The sequence below is a fragment of the Falco punctatus genome, assembly GCF_963210335.1.
Source record: "Falco punctatus genome assembly, chromosome: 5".
In the NCBI taxonomy this organism is placed as follows: domain Eukaryota; kingdom Metazoa; phylum Chordata; class Aves; order Falconiformes; family Falconidae; genus Falco; species Falco punctatus.
In genome coordinates this window covers 74,195,387-74,219,974 of record NC_137584.1, presented here as the reverse complement: position 1 = coordinate 74,219,974, position 24,588 = coordinate 74,195,387, and the positions used below count along the sequence as shown (strand labels likewise).

The window sequence follows — 24,588 nt, the reverse complement described above, 5'->3', positions numbered from 1 at the left end:
ACATCTGGGAGACCTTGGATGGCAAGAATAAGCCTGGAGTCTTCCAGAGCAGGGAGGATGGCTGCTAGGAAACCTATGCAGTAAGAAGTTCAGGGTCCTCAAGACGGAAACAACTGGGTGTCAGGGATCCCATCAGGCTACCTCTGTAAGGCATCAGCACAATGGCCTAGGGGAAGAGCTACCTGCCTGTTCCCTGCAGCCTGACCACAGCGTTGCTTACCTGGAGCCCTTCTTGGCAGCCTCCCTGCCACACTCCTCCTGTAACTCTTCTAGCCGACTAGGCACGTATTCCTTGCAGATCCGCAGGGCCTCGCTCCACATGCCAGCCTCCTGCACAAGCACAACAGGGAGAAGAAATTTTCACCAGTTCACCAGGATCCCCCACAGTCCCGGCATCACGTAACACATCTAGCCTCTTGTGTCATCTTGCCAGAGGACCCACTGGAAGAAACAACGACAGCAGCACCATCTAATTCTTTCCTCCCCCAAAACAGTACCTATGTCTATCCATTCACCCAAGGTGCCTCAGGGGAAAGTGCTCATCCATCCTAGCTACCTCTGTGGAATGGGCACTTAAATCCTCAAATGCACCAACTTGTGCTACCCCTGAGGACCATCAATATTCTGGCTTCAGAGAGCCAGGACCCCTGTGCCCCTTGCTTGAGGGCTCACACAGGCACTCACCTCCTCCCAGAGCTGTAAGAGAGCTAAGCTATGCTGTGAAATCTCTACCAGTTCAGTCTTCTAAGAGCAGGCCAGAATTAAGTTCTACTAGGAACCACCTGAGTTTCTCTTTGTTCTGGTTTCTCTTTGGCTACTAAGCTGACAGGGAGAGCTGGGAGATGGATTTTACTCTTCCTCTGTCCTAACTGGGTTCTCATCCAGGGAGGAAAGCATTGATGTTGCTACAGACTACGCTCACCTTGTAGTACTTTATGGCCAGCTCAGGTCTCTCTGCTCGCAGGAGGAAGGCCTCCGCTTTCTGGAACTCTCTCTGCTCAAATGCAAAACGTGCCTGTCCCACAAGCACATCAGCCACACTGTCTGGGTCATGGGCCTCAGCCACACGCTGTGCAGCATCCCAGTTCTGGTTATGCACAAACCTAGGGGAATCAACATGCAATGTAACAAGAGGGACAGTGAGGAGCAGACCAGTGCTGCAGAAACAACCAGGATGGCATCATACAGGGAGAGGAGATGCAGCAGGCCAGGATGAGGAATGATACATACATCAGCACTGCCTCCTTGGGCTTCCCAGCTTTAATGAATTCTGCTTCAGCCTCTTCAAATTTGCCCTAGGAGACAGGAAGGAATGTGCTTGCATGCCTTCCTGTCCCAATATGATTGCATGACCTCCTCTGCTCACCATGAAACAAAGATGAGTGTGGAAGCTTGGGGCTGTAGTCACGGAGCCTTTTGGGTGAGCAGTGATGCAGCCACAGAAGTGCCTGCTGCAGCAGCCCTTAAGGACAACTGCTCGATTACCTGATTGCCCAGAGAACTCCCACCTATTTCAGGGGGTAAAATTACCTCATCTTCTAGGAACATGGCATACTTTAAGTGGATCTCTGGCATCTTCTGCTTCATGGAGAGGCGGGCCAGTTCAAAAGCAAATTCAAAGACCCTGCAATGAAGGAGAAAGTGGGGTGAGAGCAGGACCATATGCTGTGAGGGCATGCTTTCATCAAGAGCAAGACATCAAGTGCAGCACAAGACGCTGGGAGAGGAGAGAGGGGAATCCAACTGCTGATTCCTCCTGTTCCTGACCAGAGAACAGGACCTTTTAGAGCCCCCACTAAGTAAAATCAGCTCCTTCACACCTGCTGTTAGTGCCAGAGGCCCTTGGTTCAACCCTAAGGGGAAGTCACAAGACTCCCAGGAGCCTAGCAATGTGAGAGAACTGGGGGAGAGCAGCAGTGAATGGCAGTGCAGTTGGATGGCTGGCCAGGTGCAGAGTGGGGCCAACATTCTTCTGACGGGTGGTTACCTATGGTGACATGAGTAATACCTCCTCCCAAGTTCAGAGGCTCTCACAAGGCCCCCCCTGCTAAAGTTAAAGGGAAAACTGCTTTCACCTGCCCAGATCCCACTTGACATTTGAGAGACTAACAGGTGGACAGGAAACGGGATACATCAAGAAAGTGGAACGAACGCCTGTGTGAAGATGTACAGGTGGGGTGGAAAGACACGCCATATCCTGAACCCACAGCTATCACGTGCATACAATTATCTTGGGCCACCCTTTTTTTCTCAGGTCAGGCAGATGGGAGAAAAGCGCTGGGCTGATAGACCTTGCTTACCCGCTGTCTGCTGCATGGTCAATGGCCATCTCCAGAAGTCCGAATTTACTGAGGAGTTTCACAGCTGCCTCTCCACCCAGGCTCTTTGCCCACATATAGGCCACGTGCTTATAGGAGTTTGCTCCCCCATGTGCCTTGGCCACCTATCCAAAGCAAAGAAAGCAGAAGAGCCCAATGCATCCATTTCATATTCAGCAGGCTGACCCAGGACTCCCCTCTCACATAATGCCTGTCATCATGAGGGAGCACCAAAAACGACTGTTCTCTCCTGAGGAACCCTTCTGTAGCAATGACTGGACTGGGGAGAGTGATACAAAGGCATATTTGGCAGAGTACAGAAGAGACTGCTGTCTCCTCAGCATGGCCCACACCACCGTTAGGTCAGCAGAAGTGATCCCTGGCAATCTGTGTCCCCACTGGAGAGGAGCAGTGTTGCAGGGGGGCTGCTACAGAGTGGCTATGGGCAGAGCAATACCTCTGAGGTACAACACGGTGCAGTGGTTCGGAGCAGAGCAGTGCCTGGAGGAAGGCAGTACTGCAAACTGGCTAGGGGTCAAGCCTTGCTTTTGGGGTGCAATGCTGCAGAGCAGTAGGCACAAGGGCTTCCAGTGCTCTGCCACATGCTGAAGCTAGGCAGTATATGCCAAGTGTTCGAATTTTGCAGTGAATAAAGACACAGCAGCTCCTACCAGGATGGTTCTGTCAAAGCTGGATCCCTGCACAGCGGGATAGCTGTGAAATGATAATTACCCTGTAAGCTTCTTCCCACATGTCATTCACTCTGTACATGTTTACTGTGGCCTTCCAGTCTTTAGCTTCTAGGTAGTGGTACTCAGCCTCCTGTAAGCGTCCCTCTGCCTCCAGCTCCTGCAATTAGAGGCAATGAGTTAGTGACGCTTGTCCCTGCTTAGCCGAGTCAATCCTCTGCCATGAGATGTACTCACCTTGCCCAGGTGCAGGTGGGTATCGCTGAGTAAGTCCTTGTGGTACTTGGCAACCAGGCAAACCATCTCATCGTACATCTTACACTTCTTGTACATGGTGATGGCCAAATCAGGTTCATTCACAGTGATATACAGCCTGGGAACACAAGCACATTCAAATGGCTCAGCTGAGGACATCATCAGTCCCCGCAGTCTCTCTGCATCCTGCCCAGCTGGAGCCAGGTCCTGTGCATGCTGCCAAAAGGCATGACTGGTGTGCAGCGTGGCTGCTGTGGGCTGCAAGGCTGAACACTGCTTAGACAGAGCCCTTCTGTCACGCCACCATCAGCTGCAGTAGGGCAAAGGTATTCCCTCCATTCTCAACTGTCAAGCTGAGTTGTGACTTGGGGGGGGAGCCTCTGAGCTTCTGTGACCTGTTCTCATCTTGTCCCCCCAACCTGAGGCTGTCAGTCCTGTTGTAATGGTAACTGACAACGTCAGCTCAACTTATTCATACAGGCTGGCAAAAAGATTAAACCCAATGTGACCTCACCAGTTGTAATGCCCCGTTTCGTGTACTAGGCACCCTTGAGATCAGGTACCATGGCATCAGATACGCAGTCGTGTTTGTTCCTATACCTACTAACCCTGTTGTGTTGTTACTAATCTAGAACTGACAACGTTAGTAACCTGGATGGGAAACACTCTGCTTTTCATATCTTATCCTCAGCTGATGATGACAGATCAAATGCTCAAATGCAGCACTCTGCAGTGGGGAAAAGCCTTGCCCCTCTGCTACATGAGACAACTGCACCCCACCTGGACCTCCCTTCTGTCCTAGTGAACAAAGATACATTAACAGTCAGTGACTTCTCTTCCTAAACTCTGAAATATCAATTTGAGGTCTCTGTATATGGATGGAGTACCTCTGCCCTTTCCAAACCCTAGCCCCAGACTCTAGTCCCACACCAGGAAAGGGCTCTTCTACCACTACAGCCATTTTTTCAGGGCTCAGTCTTGGACTAGTACCAAGGAAGATGCTCACCTCTCTGCTTCTTTGTACTTGCCCTGCTTCTCCATTTCTTGGGCCTGGGTTATATAGAGCACAGACACATCTTCCTGACTCATACACTTGATCGCCAGCTGCCGAAAGAAACACATACGGGAGAATCTACAGCACACTGCACAGCAGTTTCTTGACACATGATACTGAAGGAGAAGGGGGAAACCAGTCTCCTTCCCATTACAAACAGGTTTACAAGCTAAATGCTCTGCAGAGAAAGGGTAGACATTTGTCACTGTGATCAAAGCACTCCTTGCAGAGTGCTCTTTGTGTCACAGGTGCACCCACACAGGGCTGCCAAAGTAAAGAAGGGCACAGATAGGATATGAATACCAGGAACCGATTTCTTGCTGGCTACTGGACAGCCCTACATGTATCCTTTGGGAAGAGCGCTTGTTGATCAAGTGTTGGTGCACAAGGCACCACCATCTCCTGAAGAAAGACATTTCACCAAGCGGGGTGAGCTCCCCAGAGCTTTTGCTTTTGACTTTACCTTGTGAGCCTGTTCCCAGAGCCCGGCCTGTGTGTACATGTCAATGGCATCCTTGGTCTGGTCTCCTTTGATGTACAGCTCCTCTGCAACCTGTAGGGAAATCACCATACTCAGCAGTCCCAAGGGACACACAGAGCAGCAATGATTGTGGTCTGTAGCCTCACCTGATACTCTTGTAAAGCTGCATAGTGTTGGGCAATCTTGAGGTAGTATTTGGCTGCTGTCTGTTTGTCCTGCAAGTCCAAAATGTAGATGGCCTTTTTCCACTGCCGGGCTCCCAAGGCTGACTCAATGGCCTTAATCGAGCACCTAGCATCAAAACCATAACTCTTTACAGCCAGCCCGCAGCCATCTCCTCCAGCTGAATTAAGCCAGGGAGACCAAAGTGCTGCTTGATTCTTATTCCTGGGCTCAAGCACCACAAAGGATCTGAATAACTGGCAAAGCTAAGGGGAAAGAATGAAGAACTAGGACAGCACAGAAGAGTAATCAGGGCTGAAAGACCTTGGGAGAGATGTGGAAAGGCATCCGCAGCCAGGGCCAGCAGAGACTGCGTATAAGCACCAGGGGCACTGGCAAAGTGGGGTCAAGGGGGCTTATGCAGGCAAAACTCTACTGATTTAAGCAAACCATATCAGCTTCATGGCTTTCCAGGTTATACTGCTGCTGGCTATACAGCCATCATCTGCACCCACCTGGCTTCAATATAATGGTTAATAGCAGCATCCAGCTGTTTCTGCTGCACCAGATGGTCTCCCCAGGCCTCCTCCAGCTTCACAACTTCTGCGGGAAATGCCAGGCGAGCCAGCTCCACTGCTGTAAAGGGACATGATAACTGTTAGGCTGAATCCAGTAAGGAAGCAGAACTGTGAGGTGAACATGGGCTTTGGATGGGGTGCAGAGGGACGGGAATGGTGACTGTCTAACCCACTCCAGCTCCAACGGGCTACCCAGCAATCTGGACCCTGTGGAGAGCTGGACCAAATCCATGCTGCTGCAGTCAGCATGATCAAGGCCTTGGGAACTGGATGCTGGGACTGTGTGTGCAGGTACAACTATATGAAAATACATACAGTGAATTAGATGATACATGGAAGCTTCAGAGCACCTAGGCATTTCCAGGTTCCAGGGCAATAGCTCATGTTGCCACCAGGCCAGAGCACCCAGGGTCTTGCCAGGGATGGATGGGGGAAGTAACATATTTAGCACAGTACCTTTCAGGAAGGCACTGCCCTTGCAATAACACTCCAGAGCTTTCCGTGGGTTCCCGACCTTCTCAAACAGGTCTCCAGCCTAATGAAAAATATAAGCTACCAGTCTCCAGAGCCACCATGTCCCCGCACACCATCACGTACCCTACCAGTCCCATGTACCAAACTTGTCAGCCTTGCCACACAGACTTCTCCATCAGCTATGCCCTCCCCACTAACCAAAAGCATGAGGATAAAGGGAACTTCTAGAAAAGACTGCATGTGCTGAGACCATTGTCCTCTCTGCCGATCAACAAGCCCCAAGTGTTTTTCTGGGGCACCATCTTCTGACGAGTTAAGAGTTTTTGAGACAATCTCCCTTTTCTGCACAGTGCCCATAGAAAAAAAAAAAGCTGCAGCAACAGCTTTTCTATGACCACAGCCCCTAGGAGCTCCACTATGCAGATGGTCATACGGGAGCATGGGCATGAGCAGTAAAGAGGGAAGCTCAGCTTCTTGCAGCAGGTTTTTACCCTGTAGGAAAGGGTGGCGGCCAACAGGGTGGGATGAGGCTCAAAGCTTGTAATACCTAGAAAATAATATAGGAAAGGCCATCCTGGCAGAGCAAAGATTCATTTCCTTCAGTATCTGAATGGTGGCAAAGCACATGTCTAGAGAAAGACCATGAGAACAGAGCAAGTATACACCAGTCTTTCCTCCATTCTATCTATCTGCCTCTGACAGTCTGCATCCTAGAAGCTTCCTGAGTTTGTGTCATGATGCCCTCACATCAACGTATTTAATGGCTTTTGACAGACTCTACCTCCATGATTTGTCTAATCACTTTTGAACCATTTATACTTTTGGTAATGAAACATCTGGCAGCAATGAGTTCCACAGTTACTCTTCCAACCGAAGGCTTAAGAAAAGGTGACAGGTTTGGAGAACCACAAAATTCTCTTGGGTCAAAATGAAACAGTCGGAAAACGCCAAAGGTAAAATGAGACTGGAGAAATGTAATTTAAGCAGGGCACATAAAACAGGCCAGCGAGAAGAACTGCTTTTTTTCACATAACACATAACTGAATGGGGTAACTCAGAACCAGCATTATAGATCAAAAAGTACAGACGGTTCTAACAATAACTTGACAAGCTCATGGAACTAAAATCTATCAAGAGCTCTCAAAAATAATAATAAAACTGTTCAGATACACTATACCCTGCAAACTGCTGAAACCCATGAAAGTACACTAGGAGAAGTACCACCCTATATTTGCCTGCCCTGTTCTTTATTTTCTTTTCTTAAACATCTGCAAGAGGCCACTGTTGGCCAGGTTACCAAGCTGTACACTGGTCAGACTCAGCACTACTTTCTTACATTAACATGATTATATGAAAAACATCCTTTTGTTTTAAAACTGTCACCTAATAATTAGTTACCATTTTTTTGTGTTATTAGATGCAGAGGATAATCACTTTCCTTCTCTATGATATTCATGGTTCTACAGATAGTCTTCATGACCTTCTTTGTTTTTCTTCCTTAGCTTTTCCACTTAGATTACCCTTATACAAAAGCTGTACCATCATTTTTTATTCTACTATGAGGAAGTACTGTACATTTTCACAGTGATACCAAGTTTTCTGTTTGATTCACAACTCGTTTCCTGTTGGTTCCCATCTTCCCAAAGCCCTCCCTGACTATTACTGAACACTCACCTGATGTTTTGGCCACAAGTTGCCAAAGAGTTGTGATCTTTCTCCCCAATAACAGTAATTCTAGACCTCACCTGCGTATAATGGATGCAGTAGGATTTCCTCCCAAACATAAACTGCAAATTTATCAACACAGAATTACACTTGCTACTTTACGTCTCTGTCTCCCTGTACCTCACAGGTGCAGAGGACAGGGTAAGAACTCTGATGCCCTAAGAAGAAAGCCCAGAGGCAGGGAGGCACTCACCTGTTCATACAGTTCCCCTTTGATCAGTGCTGTGGACACCCTATTGATGACATCCTCATTGGTCAGGAGCTCATCCCTGCTCATGGCCAGCCGTGCTGCTTTGGCTGGCAGCCCTGCCCGCAGGTATAAGCTGATGGCTGCTAGGTAGTCACCCTGTTCCTCTTGGACCTCCCCAGCCTTCTCTTCCTGCTGGGTATCCAGCAGCCACTGGTAGTAACCCCGCCGCAACTTATCCAGCATGGGGTGTCCCTGTTGAGAAATGCAGCATTGGTTGACCTGGGTAAGGCAAGATGTTGTCCTGCTCATCCTGCAGGCTCTGAACAGCTAGTTCATGGCACCAGACTTCTTGCTGCCCAGTTAGTAGAAACCACAATGCCAGCCCTGCATAACACTGCATCACCCATGCTTCTTCTAAGCCCTAGATAATCCTAGACCAATTTTAGTGGGTCTTCTCCCTTCCTATTCACCTGGGTCCATACTTAAGTCAGTGCAACCTTCCCTTCTGCTTGGAGCCCCCTCCAAGTGGGAGTGAGATCCTGATAGGGCAGGTGAAGAGAACCTAGACCTTGAATGGACTCCCAATCAAGAAGGCTTATCAACCAAGCCCAGCCCACAGTCCAGTGCAGTTATATTGGGTACCTTGGCCTCAGCAACTGCAATGCATTCATCCCACATGTGCAGCTCCTGGTACATGTCCATGGCCTCCTCTGTGGCGTTCTGTGTCAAGAGAGAAAAGTGTCAATTTGAAGGCTCCATTTAGCAGACACATTGCCATTGAGCTCTCACAGTGGGCATGGCTAGACGTGCAGAAAACACTTGAAAAAGTGTACTGTCCCCTTTACATGGATATACATTCTCCCTGACTCTCTTCATGTGTCTCAGGGCAATCCTAAACCTTGGAACGAGAAATATCTCCTTCTATTTCAGGGCAAAAACTCTTCTCCCCGGAACAAGCAACCTCTTCCTTTTTCACACCAGGGCACAAACCTCCCTGCTCAGAAATAAATGAGACCTTTTCTGCTCCTTGTTCCTTTACTCACTTGCTCCAGGAAGATCATCTCAGCCAGCTTGTAGTTCTTGTCTAACATGGCCAAGCGGGCACGCACCAGATAATGGTCTGTACCATCCCCACCCTGCAGACAACATCAGTTAGCTCAATCAGTTTGTTGAGTGAAAGAACAGGCTCTGGAATGATATATGGGAGGTGAATGCAGGTGGGGTCTGTGTCAGTACAGAAACTAAAGAAGACAGAAGAGAATCACATAAGTGACAAGACAGGAGCAATATGAAAAGGCTCAGCAGAAGAGGAACCTGGCAGGCACGGATGAAGGACTATGTCAGCAGTTTCTACGTGACCAGGTACTGGTCAGTAGGAGGATACTGGTGAGCACAGACACAGAAGATAATGTGCATGCACACGTTTTCAGGAAAGCAGCTGCCCTGCACAGCAGAAAAACAGTTTGACTTACGTGCACTTGAGCTGCCTGGTCAGCAATGGTGTTGGTTTCATGCAGAAATCGAGCCTTTGCCATGTTACCCAGAGCTGCAAAGCACCTGGAAAGAGCAAAGCAGTTAGTCACTAACTGGGTTTTGTCGCCTGCTTTTGGTCCAAGAAAAGAAAATCAGAACCTGGGCAGGAGACCCAGCTCTGCAAGCTGGAGAGGTAGGGCAGCCCTGCTTCAAGAGAAGGATTTTTGCCAAGATCCATGCTCAGATGTGCCCTCTAGCCTTGCTCTGTGGGAGAAGCCATGGACATGACCCATGCTCATGCTTCACTTCCCCAGGCTTCAGAGATGTGCTGAGCTTGTCCATGTCTGTCAGCTCCCTGAAGCCTTGCTATAGACTGCTTTGGGTTGCCATCGGCAAAAATTTATGCCACAGAATGATGTCCTCCTGTTCCCAGTTCAGGCATTACTGTACAGGAGGAAAGGGCAAAGTCACTGCCTGGAATAGAGAACACTCAATTCTCCAATGCAGTGAATTATCCAAGCAGCACAAAAAGCCATATTTTCAGTCAGACCCTGGTTTCTGTGAGGGATTCAGCCGAGAGAGTGTTTGAGCAAGAAAGATGTTATAGCTTCTTCCCATACCTCTCTGCAACGTGCAACTGTCTAGCTTCCAAAGCCAGTCTACTTAGAGTCTTCCACATGGCTTCGGTCTCGGTGGACATCTCCAATGTCTCCAAAAATGCGGTAGCCCTTGAGACAGAGATTTGCAGACTTTCAGTAACAGAATAGAAGAGCTCTCTGAGGAAAATCCTAGGCTGAGACTGAAACTCCCTAACAAGAGTTGCACTGAAAACAGAACAAGCTGGGTGTGACCAGTTCTGAAGCAGATCGTACAACACAGGGCTTGACAGATCAGGGAAGAGTTCAGAGACCGAGATGACCCCTGTTAAGGTCCTTAGAGGCATTCCATCAGCAGAAGGCTCTAGCACTGTGGGGCAAGTTTGAAGTGTTGTGTCTGAAGCAAGTCTCTGGTGCAAAGAAGTCTCTCAAGGGGTAACAGTGCTATGAACATATGACATTTTCTTCCCTGGTCAATTGTAAAGCCCTGTAACAAAATCAGCAGTGTCCACATAGTGGCTACTATGACTGTTTCAGGCAGGCAGTTTTTACTCTGCACAGCTCATGAATATTTCCATGACACTGTCATTATCCCTGGAGGGGCAGTAGTGAAAGCATCTAAGTAGTACTTCACATCGGGCTGCTACAGAAGACACACTTATTCACTGCAGTTAAATGAAAACTGCCTTCAGTGAATGTCTTAGTGTCAATGGGACCAGACTTGCCAGTCTCTTGTGCCTCTGAGTTTGAAACCGCACAGCTGTGAGGATGAAAAAGCTGAATATCCACTCATGAAGGACTCTGCTGCGCATTACAGCCAGACCTAGCACCAACATCACGCTCAGAGCCTAAATGTCAACTCTGTACAGGAAGTTGTGCTGCTGTAGTTCACGGATTGCTGACTCTCAGATGCCTGTTACATGAAGTGTGCTACCTGCCATCACCACGTGGTGTATCTAGCACTTACCTGTGATAATCCCCATCATCAATGGCAGTTCCAAACTCTATGAGGTCTTCATCCAGGGTGTAGGACACAGTGTTCACCCCTTCAGATACTATCACTTCAGTCTTTCCATCACTCCGTTCCAAGTCTACAATATCCCCCTGGAAAGAGTACCAGCTATAAACACCCCCAGGTTCTCCTAAAGTATGTGGGGTAGCAGGGATAGATGTGAGGACTGAACTGCGACAGCTCTGCTGATTAAAGTTCTCCTGAATGAGCTCACACTGAGAAGACATCACCCTTGTCTCACCAGAGGAAAGGAAAAGGCCACTAAGCAGTTCCTTGCTGCATTAATTATCTTCACCTTCTGCAAGAAATGCCTGCCACAAAGTTGACAGATGAGGTCATATTTTGTCCAGAAGAAACTAGCAGTTCCTTTCTGCAATACCACCCTATTTCCAAACATGTGAGAAAGAAGTAACAGAAACTGCTGGAGGTAAATCAAAGTCTCCAGAGTTTTACCTTCAGAGGAAACATGGTGACTCGCTCTGGAGCATCAATGTTATACCAAATGCAGAGGCTGCTTCTGTTCTGAGCCACCACCACATCACTGCCCGGGACCCACTGCACGTAGGAGCAATAGTTCAAAATGGTAGTCTTGGTACTGCTTTCAATGTCATAGAGCTGCAACTAGAGAGGGGAAGAAGAGAAAAGGGCTCAGCTGGCATCATGGCTGGGCTGCTAGCTCACGTGAACATTGCAGGAACATCTGAGAAAGTATGTTGTAAACACATATTGCCAACCAGGAATCAGACTTTCCAAGATATCCAGCCCAAACTCCCATGCTGTTATTTACACACATTACTGTCCAAGACTTAAGACCTTTTTTAATCCTTGCAGTATTTTAAGCTACATGCTCAGATCCTGCCTTCCTTATAGCCAAGCACATACGCATATAAACCAGAATATGCCTTGTGCTACTTTGGTTCCCTCTCAGCTGCAGAGCTGGAATAGGAGAATGGTCTCTTAAGTCCTTCATGCAAACAAACTGGGGGACCAGGAAGGGTCTTCCTCTGCAGTTCTGGGCTGAATTGTCCATCCTAGGTAGAGTCCTACCGCAAGAATTGTTGCCAATAAGGTAAGAGGAAGTTTGTAGAATACACTGCCCTGAAACAAACCTGACAGTTTGGAAGATGTAACCTGACACATCACATAACAAAGGTGTATGATGCCTTGTAACTTAAAAGTCCTACGCTGTTTCTGCTCATCATAACTGTCCTCACCTAACGAAGATGAGAAAGAGAAAAAGAAGAGAGAATCATGCTAATCTCATGACATACCAGTCAAAAGAGAACAAGAAAGTCCCTGTTTCAGTCTGTACCAAACTGGTTGGAGAACTATGTAGACGTAACTTAGAAGAATCACAGTCCTGTCTGATTTAGGCTGGTGGCAGTATTTAATGAAGGAGCTGCCCATGCACCCTCTTGAGAGAAATGAAAAGGAGCCAGAAAAGGTAACAGCAACCTCGATGATGCCACTGTCTCTTGCCAAGACAGCGAATTAGAGGACCCAAATATAAACTGAACAAGACTGCAGAAATAAAAATAAAAATATATATTGCCAAAAGTTCTCACATGATAGGACTTAAACGGCTTTGTGGAGATGTATGTATCACATAGAAAATAGAAGCCTGTTTCATCTGGTGCAAGCTGCAATCACTGTTTGTACCTTTCTGAAGAGCATCAGTGCAGCAGAGCCCAAACAGAAGCCCTTGCTACTGGCAGTGATTCAGTCTCCTTTGTAGTTAAGGTCTGTCTTTATTGATACGTGTATGGATATGTGAAAGTAGTGTCCTAAAGAGCTGTAGACACCAACAGTCCTCTTTCTGAGAGTGAAGAGGGTCTTGATTAGAGAGGCACCCTAAAGCAGATGCAGGCATCACATTTTTTGCAAATCCACATTGGGCTGCTCCTTTTGTTTCTCTGGAAACACAAAGTACTTGTAGCAGTCCTTGTTCTGTGATGGCCCAGAACCAGAACTACAGTCTTTGTGCAAGAAGGACTACCTCCAGCACACTCTTGTGAGAGAAATCTGGGGTAAAGAGTTTGTGAGGTGGCAGATGTATGCTCTGCAATCTTTGGCTCCAAAGTTAGACTCTAGTTGCTGGCCAATAAGCTTGGCAGTAATGGGCAAGTGATGTGAATGATGAGACAGCAGTCTGTGTGAGGGATAACAAGCAGACAGATTTAATTGAAGAACTGTCATTCCCAGGCAAGAAGATACCTTTGCAACCCCTACAATCTGTGATGCAATCTTAGGGGTCAAGCTGCCGAAAATGACGAAGGAGGAGCAGCAGCTCAGTGAAGAAGCCTGGGGTTCCTGTCTGAAATGTGAGGGATGAATTCAGTTTCTTCTGAGATGAGGCCGAGAAAGTTCTGAGGGATTTCAACACATATGCATATATGAACATAATACTTCACCCATCCTTGGACTAAGGAGAGAGGTATAGCCAACATGGAAATATTCTACTGCAGACTAACAGCCCCCAATGAGATCTGAACTCTGGAGCTATTAAAACCATCCTGTGATGAGTTGCAGCGCTGTAGCTGGAGTCTGCCACAGCATCTGGGACACCTACATAGAAATTTTGGATGTGAATTACACCATTGTCAGGAAGGTCATGTACTCTTCTCAGGGCAGTCTTGTGACAAGAGGAGTAAATGAAGTCAAGCAGTCAAGGAGCCTTACGTTCAAAACAGTGAAGAAAGCTTGATAGTGAACAGAGTGGAACTGTAACACAATTGTCAAATACATCTTGCCTGCTGCAGTGGGCTTCTTCAGCTGTATCTGCACAATTAAACTAAACATGGCTAGGACATGAGGCACATCGTAATCTGTAGTGTGAAACCATTACCATGATTTTGGACATAGTTTTGTCCTGGGCTTACTAGTACTCTCCCAGGCAACATTCAGTCATGGTCTGGGAATCAGCACAATCCAAGCAATTGGGTTGTGACTATGCTGCGTTAGAGAATTAGCGTTCATCTCACAGACATATGCCAAGCTGTTGCAGAGAACATCTTTTTATAATTTACATGGTTTAGAGCAACATTAGGGTCCTCATCCAAAGATTAATCCACCTGATGAAGGTGAGAGGGGAATACACTCTTACAGCAGAAGAGTCTGTGATTTTCACTTTTTAGGTGTGATGAGACGGAGCAAGATGTCTAATAACTAACTTCAGAATTAGCTGTGACTCAAGACCAAACATGCAATGCTGTCAGCTCACACAATCTGAACATGGTCTATCTTTCTCAAAGGAGTGGTCAAAAAATCATGAGTAATTCAGCTGAGTTTCTTGCCTCCCTCCCTCCATTCTGGCATATCTGTCTTTATTTCTCCCCAGGCATACCACACTCCCCAGATGCCCCCACACCTCACCCTCATCTTCTTGTCCCTGAAGAGCAGTTTGTGGCCCGTTTCATTCAGCTCCAGCCAATCAATCTTGCTGTCATGGCTGATAGTGCCAGCATGGTAGCCACCAACGAGGTCCACTTGGGAAGGAAAGAAAGGAAAGTGTGTGAGTACCCAACATGCCCCAAACTGCTGAACATTCAGTACTGTCCCGTGGGGACCAGGTGGCTGGGACCTAATTAGGGCAGGATCCCCTGGCAAACACACTGTGACATGAAAAGCAGACTGCAGTGACATTTTATCTTGCTGCCTTATCAAAAACAAGTAACTTCCTCTACCCTTCTGTGATCATAGGCAGCGCAGGCAGCAGTATCATCACGCTGAACCGCACAGAATCTCAGGTCCAGGACACAGTCACAGCCACCCCACAGCTGTGTCCACACCAGACAGCCAACCTGCCAAAAGCAAGACAGCCTGGTCTCTAGTCGTCTGCTGCCAGGCAGAGTGAATGCAAAGGGGGCCTTCAGGGATATGCTGCCTCACACAGAAAATGCAAAGGAATCAGCAAGGCTGGCAAAATACAGGAGGGGGAGGTTTGCATTCACCTGTTGCTATAGTCTTGATGTCTATCAGATAAGCCAGTCTCTTGTTCTCCTCCACGCCTCTCTGCCGTCTCTCATTGATACGTACACTATTATTTGAAGGGAATGACGACCATTAACTTTACTACTCTCAGAATTCACAGGACTGAATCACATAGTCCCTCTCAGACTTACTTGAAGTTTCCCCAAGCACGCACAGCCTTTTGCAGTTCTCTGACCTGTGACTCTTGCGCAGCAGCTACAGCTGTCTCAAGTGAGAACCAACCTCTCTGACTCATGGCTTCACTCTGGAAGCTGTCCCTCTGTACCCAGGGTCCCCAGCAGCAAATTAGTTATGCTGCTTCTGTCTCTGAGCAGCCCGTGATCCTCCCTTCTCTCTAATCAGAAAATGGAGTATGGTATTTCAGAGGGACAAGAGGAGGTCCTGCTGGCATCTAGAGTCCCTGATAATGCTGTACTAGGACCAGCCTGATGCAGAGATGCACAGGAGGTCCCTCTTCAGCAATAGTCAAGTCAGGCTTTAATAACCATGTAGCAGAGGAAAATGGGCTTTTGTACTTCTAAAACTTTACAACCATTAAGTGCAACTGAACAATGAAACCCCAGCAGTAGTCACTATCAGAAGCAGATTACTCAGGTCCACGTGTCTTGGGGCTGCGTTCTACAGAGTGGGACATTTCCAAATATCTATCTACGAGGTCACTCCCACAAAATACCTGTACTAGCCACACAGGCAGCTGTAACGCCTACCTGACAAGATGAGGGTTCATGAACTCTGTGCGGACAGACCCCAGGATGTCATTGCTTCCATATTCCACCAGTGTCAGCTCTCCAGCATTAAAGATCATGCAGACCTGATGAATTTGAGAGGGGGATACACTCTTACAGAAAAGCCAGGGTAAGTACACATACTTACCTACCAGTGAGGTGTGCCAAAAAGAACTCTGCTGCACACAAGTCTAAATTCAATCCCCCTGGGATGAGTAAGGAATTGTCCCTGGCTACCTGTTGTGACTGTCAGCTTTTCCTCAAGGCTGGGGATTTTAGTTCTGGGCCTGTCAGTCCTGTAACAGCCAAGCTGTCACCCTGAAAGCAGTATTCTGTACCTCTAACATCCTCTCTGGCTGTTGCTCTTTTACTACTCCTCTCTCCTACAAGGTTATGACTTGTATAACTTGACAGTCCACACACCGAGTTTGTTCTGTACCTGGCCTATGGAAAAGGCAAGTATGGGGAGGAAGCAGATCAGGATCTACATGGAGAGGGTAAGTCCAGGAAACTGCTGAGAAACAGGGTTTTCCAGAAGTGCAGTTGATGCTTTTTCTGCCAGGGCACACACAGCTTTATTCAACATTCATGGGTAGTAGCATGTTGTCCCATCCAACTTACATTCTCATTGTCAAAGAAGAACTTCTCATTCCCTCCAGATCCTTGCCAGGCTACCTACAAAGCAATGGCATGGAGTGAGCAAATGCCAGGCTGACAGCTCCTGCAGGGAACCAGACTGTAGGCATTCAGGTCCACTGCCCAGCTCCCAACTCCCACAACAGATAGCAAGAATTATACTGCAGAAGGGATCACGTTCCAGCACTTCAGCTGTCAGCACTATTGTTTAGTCATTCCCAGCCTGCAAGTTCCTCATTTCCCTCTTCTTTTTTTAACCTCTGCTTCAGGCTCCTGTTTTCTTTGTGTAGTATTTTATTGCCTTCTGGACGAGAGGCCTTTATGTGACCAATGTACTCCCTCCAGCCTATTCTTTCACTAGCACTTCTTCACCTTCTTCAGATTAACTTTATTATAAAAAGAAGCCTCAACAGCCCCTTTGCCTCTGTAAATTTTCTCTACAGAATCAGTGCCACCATCTGTAGGAGGCAAATTTCCCATGTAGCTGAAATCCTTCTTTTTATGGGTCATGTTAGCAACATATTGATCAGTACAGTGCCAGTGGGGGAGCAACTGATACAGCATTTGAGAAGAGCACTGGATAACACAATAGTTACTGTAATGCCAATAGGCAAGTGGTCAGAGAGGCAGAAAACTGAAAGCTAAGGCTGCAGATGTCCTCTTCCCACCTTGAGCAAGAGCTCCAAGTCACTGCTTCAATAAAATTCCAGTGAGACAGCAAGATGTAAATGGATTACTCGCAACCCCATTCTTTATAAGAAGTGAGTATAGCTGTGCAACTGAAATAAAAACTCTGTGCAGTATGATGTAGAGAAACCTGGGACATGTAGTCTGGCCAGATTTTCAGTTGGGTTACCAAGTATCAGTATCCTCCAACTCAAATCTGTAGTCATGAGGTTGTGCTCCCAACTAGATTGATTATCACACCATTAGCCTGATAAAAAGTATATGATACCTGTGTGAACAAAGCAAATACATCCTGAAGCCTATTTAATCTTTTTTTTATCAGACACTGACCTACTCCCCACTTTCTCCAGGCTTGGCACATAGGCTCAGCACTTTTGTGTGGACAGTTTTGTATGAATTGTTTGGTACCAGATATGACACTAGCATAAGCTGTGGTACTGCCGTTGTGAATGGAATTTGGGGGTTGTGGGTTTTTTTTTGTTGTTTTCTTTTAAATGCACTAAGATCCATACATTCGCATCTGGAATGTACATATGTACAGCACCCAGTTTTGTGCCCCCCAGTACAACAAAGACATTGATAAACTGGAGCAAGTTCACTAGAATGCCATCAAGATGGCTGGGGATGCAGCACTTGCACTGCAAAGAGAGGCTGAAGGAATCTGGCATCTTTAGCCTGGAGAAGGCAAGGCTTAAGAGACCTCTAATAAAATGATGCCAGGCTTTTTTTGGCAGGTGCACAGTGAAAGGGTGAGAAATGGTCATAACTTAAAACAGAGATTACAATGAGACTTGGGATAAAAGCTCTCCCCCATGAGGACAGTAAAGCATTGGAACAGGAACCAAAGAAACTGGGATCTGAGCAATGACATCTGAATTTAATATTGACCTTCCTTTGGGTAGGAAGTTTGATAAGAGACCTCCCAAAGTCCCTTCCAACCTGAATTATTCTATGATTCTTTGAAAATAGACGTATTGTTCCCATGCAGAAAACCTATCCTTTGAGTTACAAAGTTAAGCGTTTGACACTCAAGAAATGCCACAGATTTTCCAGTACCTCACTGAGCTTGTTGGAGCTGATGTCACCCAGCAATAATGTCTCTGAGGTATGGGCCACCAGATACCTGTCTTTTCCTAAGATCTTCACCTCGTCAATCTCATAACCATACTGGGATTTCAACACAACTCGAGTTCCTGTTGAGAGGTTCTTCACAATGACCTAGAGAAAGTGGGAAAAAGCAGTATGAGGCCAAGCACACAGGAAGAACACAGACTTCTTTGCCCCATGGAAGATTATGCAACAGAGGATTGGGTATTCAGATGTCCCTTCACCTCATTTCACTCTGCTTTTTAAAGAAACCTTAGCATTCCTTTTGTATGGGATGACAACTATTGTAGAAGTGTGGGATTCTCACTTCAGCCATTTAGAAGTTTCCAGACTAACTGGAGGACTACTTAGGCCCTGAGGATGAGCCACCCTCTGAGAGTCCTGCTCTCTCTCCACTGACTACAGAGGGGTGCCTAGACTGTTGGCTTACCATTACTACCTGATTTTGAGCAAGGTAACACTGGATGAAATTAAAGAGCCTGCATTTGGCATAGAGGTACCCTACACAAATTCACAAGCTAGGAAATAAATTCCACTGTCTTTGTTCCTAGCCAATTTCCACCCAGCCTTGATCCTGTCTCTGGAATATCCCCTATGCCTTTTCTGACAAAGTGGCTATAAACAAACAGTAGGTGCAGAACTCCAAACATGTCTAGTTTTAGCAAACATCCTATTTTCATCAAGAGACTTTACCTCATTGGATATTCTCTTACCTGGCTTGGTCCCACATATGTAATTTCAAATTTATTTTTGTAAATGCTTCTGCGAAGGCAGCAGTCGAATTGTTCAACTCCTCCACACAGAGTGCCCTGAAGAAAAAAACATATTGCACACAGTCAGTGAATTCTGTTAAGGACAGATATTCCAGCCCCTACTTACATGATATGGATCAGAGGTGAGACAGAAATTCACAGGCCCTGGCTGCTCTGGGGAAGAAGGCTCAAGCCCCCAGATGCATGAGAACCAGTCCTATCTTAACTTTCTTGAGAGAACAGAAAGACTGAGAGATTCTCAGAGAAACAGAGAAACAGAGCTTACCAGATACTGGCATGTACACAGCAGAGGAAGAAGAGGGGCAGAGGGGTTAAAAATCACCTTTATCCTCATCTTCCCCACTATCTTTCTCAGTTTCCCACTTCGTCCTCTCCCAGTCTCCCAATGTCCTCCCTTCCAGCAGAATCCTTCCACGTTTATCTCTTTCTTTATAATACCTCCATTCCTTTCACTGATCTCCTATCCCTTAGCCCTTTCCCCTTCTCTGCAAATGTTTGTTCACATTTCAATTAATTCTCTATCTGAAAAAATTTCAAGGATTCTTGATTGTTGAACATAGAAAGATGCAAAACCTATTAAAGTTGTAAATAGCAATCTTCCTAAATAATGTAAATGCTTTAAAGTTATTCAATTTAATACAGAAAGATTTGAAGAAAAATTCAAAAGGTTTTGAAGAATTATTTAACAGAGAAAGGCCGATCAACAGCTGAAAGTAGAAGACAACTCTGAACTGAAAACATAGCACACAAACATAGAGTCTAAATAACAGACTATTTTTTATACTGCTTCTCACCGGTGCTCAGAGGAAAGAATGCTCATGAGACTGCTCTAGAGAAGCTATGCTGACCTTATTATGCTTCTGTGAAAAAAGGAGGACTGCTGCTGCTAATGAGCCCTTACACAATCATCCATGGTATTTTACAGCTCCATACTCTGCACGCTGCACATCTGACTGCAGCAGTGTCCCTTGCACAAGGTCTCAGCCTAGGCACCTTGCATCACACAGCTAGGTGATGGTGTGACCACTCTCACAAGCCCTCCCTGCATCACACGACTTTGTTCTCAGGAGCACGCATAAGACCATCCCTGGTGTGTGACTCCTGGGCTGAGGGTTGCTGGCTGATGATACAAACCACACAGATGCGTGAACCATCCCTCTTCCACGCTAGAGCTGTGATGGTGTAGAGGTGAGCTATTTCTTTGGGTCTGCCTTCCTCCCAGGCACTGCGGCGCGGGCTCCAGTTTAAAACCCTTAACCTGTGAGCACAGATGAGAAAGCAGACAAGTAAAGAAATGTGTATGGTTGAAGAAGAAAGCACAACAGAGGGGAGACTTTACCATCAGGCACCATACCTATCATAGCTGCCAATCACAACAGACTGACCACCAGGACTGGCAGCTGCTGTGGTGAATTCCTTCTCTGATGAGTCCCGGCTATAGTCAAAGGTTTGAATCACATTGCCCTCCTTCCCATAAGCTACAATCTTCTTATCGCAACCTGCAGCCACAATGCTGTTGGAAGCCCAGGCGAGGGCATAAGGAGGACAGGGATGTGTCACCAACTTACCCTACAATAGACAGGAAAGAACATCCTGAAGACATGACCGGCTCTAGTCCCCAGCTGGTCTCTATATGCAACTGTCACAACAAGACCAGCATGAGCCCTTCTCTAAAGTCCAACTTCGCCTGCCTGCCCCAGGCTGTAGGAAGGTAGACAGAAACCTGAACTGAGAGACGTATCAACTATTCCACTCCCTGAACCAGGAGAGAAGATTCCTGATGCCAGTTAGAAGACCAGTAACATTGACTAGACTGGGATGCACTCTTAACATAGCAGAGTATACATGGGCCTTCAGCATACCATGGTAGAGAGCAGACGTGCTCAAACTGCTTCAGCTGGAGAGAAAAGATCTGACTGAGAATAGCATTCTCTTCACCACAGCCTGAAGCAGAGAGACTACTCTTTTTGGGGAGAAGTGGGAGGCTCAGGAGAAATGCTGGGTGCCTACAGCATCCTCTCCACAGTGTCTGAACTTGGGATTCAGGTTTAACAGGGACAGCTATGCATTGCTTAATGAGAAGACAACAGCAGCTGTTCCCTGGAACCCTAGCTGTTCAAGCATCATTCTCCTGGACACTCTAAAATCAGATCTTTCCAGACACCTGAAAAGCCATATGTCTCATACACAAAAATATAACTTCCCCTCCTACCACTCAGTGTATTTCAAAGCATCTAACTACCATCCTGTCTTCATCAGTGCTCCGTAAAACCTACGCTAGCAAGCACAGACTGTAGCTCCTCTCCAGACTTGTACTCCCTCCATAGCCTGATCCCTTTCCAGAGCTCTTGAGCTGGGGAGTGGGTTATACAAACAGGAATTGTGCTCGCTGAAGAAGGATTTTTGATACCTGTGATTCACCTGAGCCCTCATCATCAAAGAAGAAGCGCACTATGGTTCCATCTGCATGGCCAGACAGGATTCCCTTCCCTGACACACTGCAAAGAAACACAGAGAGGATGATGCAATATTACAGTAAGACTTGTACCTCTGTTTTCACATTTCTGCCCAAGGGAGCCAGTCCTAGAGTCGTCGTGGATGCTCCACATCAAAGGAACCTTCTCCAAAGACAAGCTGGGTGATGAACACAAGAATAGCTAGTACCTGTACTGGTGTCTGTAAAAACAAAGCTGACAAAAGTATGGAGAGTGGAGAGCGGCCAATCAAGTATCTTCACCATGTAAAATCACAATAGCCAACTTTCTGTATTACTAAACCACAGTGAGGCTAAGTAACCTTCAGTGCAATAATGACCGTGCACACAATTTCTTATAGCAAGCTATATCAAACAACCTTTCCACTGGAACTGTTCCAGAAGTGAGACTGGATATTATAATGCCAGGAATCCCTAAAAGCAACACAAAATTTAGAGAAAAAAACATCTGGACAAACACTCCAGGCCTAAGTCCATTATTTGTAGCATTAATGTCTTGTGTACTTCTTGACACAAGCAGGGAGAAGAGAGCAAGGAAGAAGAAATAGGCCTAACGATGTGTCCAGAAAGAACATTTTTTCATGATGATTCAAGCACAAAATACACATTTTATGAACACTGTAACAATCCAGGAATCATACACCTGTACTCTAATGATTGCAGTCCCAGATTTGCCACTGATACCATAGCAATAACAGCATGAGCTGTGCTTAGAAATAAAAGAAGAAGGGAAGAGAGTGTGGGGGGAGGATTAGAGGAGAGGAAGAGGAGGACAAAAAGGGGAAGAGGGGGGCAGGAAGAGATAGGAAGAGAGAGAGAGAGAGGAAACAGAAGCCTTCTGGAATAGAGGCAAAGGCAGACAGACTGGAGGAACTTCTCAGCAGTAGGAAGTCAGTGTCCTAGACTAGCTTTAGGTTTTTCTAATTTTTCTAGCACTCAAAAATCAGAATGACACCAATGACACCATTTAGTGAAAATCCCACTGCTAAGACCATGATGTATCTTAGTTTTTTTAGATAAAGGATACTAAAGTAGTTAAAATGAAATCTTAATTAAAATAATTTTAAATTGCACTTTATGATTATTTTCGTAATTATAGCCTTGTCACAGTTTTATCTGGCAGAATATTTTTACATAATTTTTTTTAGCCCTTAAACTTGACAATGTTAGTAATTAGCTGGATGATGTTGATAAATTTAATCTTGATAAAGTCACAAATTCAAATATATCCATGTGTGTAAGTTATGTCATGGGGACTTGGATCCTGAAATGTGTTTGAAGGACAACCAAACTGTGTGGGCCAGTGTGGCTGGCACAGGCAGGTATCAGATTTTAGGGAGGAATTCCTTCTGGAGAGCACAGTATTATATTATATTGACAAGGAACTGACAGCAGAAAGACACTATGGCAACCTCCCATACCGCCACCAGTTATGCCAGGGCCAAAAGCAGGTAGGAGACTGAGCCAAGGCAGTGTAGGCTAAAGCAATGCCATACTCACTTGGAAGTTAGCGAGACCACATAGGAATCTGTCCCATAAATGGTGGAAGACTTGTTGTTCTTTGTATTTGCTAAACGAACCTGAGAAAGAGAGCATGATCAATGTTGCTTCTGTCTGCAGAATGTGGATTTCCCCCAGCGTAACATCCCCAGAGGTCTCCCAGTCCATGTACAAGAAGTTACAGGAAGCCAATGGCTTTCTGGTAGGTTGGAGTAGCGGCAAAGTTGGAGTCACACTTCCACATTTCTAGAAAGGTCAGGAAAATGACCAAAAGATCCAGTAAAACCTTCAAGGGCTAACCGGGAACCAGACCCAGAAAATTCAAGTCAGGGCTGTAATCCCATTGCCGCTATTCTGTGCCCGGTGCCACAGAGGAATGGCTCCTACCCTACAGCCCAGGTGCTTGCAGGCCCTCACAGCCCCTGCATGGAAAAGAAGATCAGGCAAATAACAAGTTTCTCTACCTTTCCTTCGGCAAGGCCAAAGACAATGATGTTCTCTGCTGGCCACAACAAGCAGGTCACAGCACTCTGTCACGGAGGAGGCAAAAAGAGAGGTGAGAGATCTACCCTATCTAGCTTCTTGCCCCATTGCTACATAAGACAGCTCATGAACAATACGACCACTCAGACCAAGAAAAAGAAGAGATGGGGGCATCTGGACAGATCTCAAAGTAGGATTAAGGTCCTCCATGCTGAAGCTTGAACTAGATAGTAGTGAGCTGGGGTAAAATAGCAGGCTCAGAAAGGCTAAAGCAGGGCATCGAAGTTATACCAGATGTCTTCACTTTGAATGCTCTTCTGAGAGGACTACTTATTGATCAGATGTATGGTTTTCCACATGTTACTGTTGAATGTACAAAATCATGGCTGTTTTAAAAGACTTTTTGCAACAAGTATAAAACATAAAAATAATTCGACTCTTGCCAGCGTCTGTAATAGAGATGAGAATATTTGTACATTGAATCTTCATCTGATGAATCAGAAATAGTCTTTAATTTTTATTTATGAGCAAGGTGGTTACCAGATGCTACCAAGGTCAGGTAGAAACAGGTTCATTAAATCCAAACCAAAGGTATTCTTAAGGGTGGGCATCAGGATGAATAAAACTGATCAAGAAACCCAAGTGTAAGACAGGGCCAAGAAAATTAACGCACCACTTCACATTTAAACTGAAGAATTTCAGTCAGTAAGAAGGCTGGTGTCTGGCACTGTGCCACCAGCACTAGTCTCACTGGCTCATCTGTTCCACGTTAAGCATCTGACCCTGCTTTAGACATATATACACCCTCATTTATTCATCTCCCCTTCTATCCTCCACGCTTACCATCCACATCAGCAAACACAGATACAATCAGATACCAAACTGTCCTTGCATACCTTGGCTGCTCATAATTTCTGTGTCCAACCAATGACCTATTTTTTAATACGCTTGTTTCTCAGTCATCTGTCTATTTCCCTCATCATCTGCCAGACCCTTATTTTCATTTCAACACAACCACAAGCCGCCCATTGGCAGCTTAGAAACAAGCCTCACAAAGCAGTAACGTGCTCAGCTACTAGTGCAAAGAAATCAAACTTGCACATACTCATCCTGACCCTCTAGCAGGATGTCTTGCTTGTCAGCAGAGCAGGACAGTGTCACTGTATCCACAAGATGTGTACGAGTG

At 46.2% G+C, this 24,588-nt stretch overlaps 1 protein-coding gene across 2 annotated transcripts in view; it reads right to left on the bottom strand.

Annotated features, from left to right (window-relative positions):
• IFT172 (intraflagellar transport 172) overlaps positions 1–24,588 on the bottom strand; it is a 38,418-nt gene that overhangs the window by 11,116 nt on the left and 2,714 nt on the right. For both annotated transcript variants that reach the window (XM_080390204.1, XM_080390205.1), the window contains exons 5-34: positions 23,384–23,449; positions 22,920–22,999; positions 21,336–21,423; positions 20,280–20,494; positions 20,060–20,183; positions 18,866–18,961; positions 18,102–18,263; positions 16,344–16,397; positions 15,705–15,808; positions 14,958–15,043; positions 14,380–14,492; positions 11,461–11,628; positions 10,963–11,099; positions 10,020–10,127; positions 9,399–9,483; positions 8,970–9,062; positions 8,569–8,646; positions 7,930–8,178; positions 5,994–6,072; positions 5,475–5,595; positions 4,944–5,088; positions 4,780–4,869; positions 4,269–4,366; positions 3,245–3,380; positions 3,051–3,167; positions 2,301–2,443; positions 1,531–1,624; positions 1,231–1,295; positions 923–1,103; positions 221–330 (exon numbers count right to left, since the gene is read on the bottom strand). In XM_080390204.1, coding sequence (XP_080246330.1) covers positions 221–330; positions 923–1,103; positions 1,231–1,295; positions 1,531–1,624; positions 2,301–2,443; positions 3,051–3,167; positions 3,245–3,380; positions 4,269–4,366; positions 4,780–4,869; positions 4,944–5,088; positions 5,475–5,595; positions 5,994–6,072; positions 7,930–8,178; positions 8,569–8,646; positions 8,970–9,062; positions 9,399–9,483; positions 10,020–10,127; positions 10,963–11,099; positions 11,461–11,628; positions 14,380–14,492; positions 14,958–15,043; positions 15,705–15,808; positions 16,344–16,397; positions 18,102–18,263; positions 18,866–18,961; positions 20,060–20,183; positions 20,280–20,494; positions 21,336–21,423; positions 22,920–22,999; positions 23,384–23,449 — 3,485 coding nt within the window. The remainder of the gene's footprint in view (positions 1–220; positions 331–922; positions 1,104–1,230; positions 1,296–1,530; positions 1,625–2,300; positions 2,444–3,050; positions 3,168–3,244; positions 3,381–4,268; positions 4,367–4,779; positions 4,870–4,943; positions 5,089–5,474; positions 5,596–5,993; positions 6,073–7,929; positions 8,179–8,568; positions 8,647–8,969; positions 9,063–9,398; positions 9,484–10,019; positions 10,128–10,962; positions 11,100–11,460; positions 11,629–14,379; positions 14,493–14,957; positions 15,044–15,704; positions 15,809–16,343; positions 16,398–18,101; positions 18,264–18,865; positions 18,962–20,059; positions 20,184–20,279; positions 20,495–21,335; positions 21,424–22,919; positions 23,000–23,383; positions 23,450–24,588) is intronic.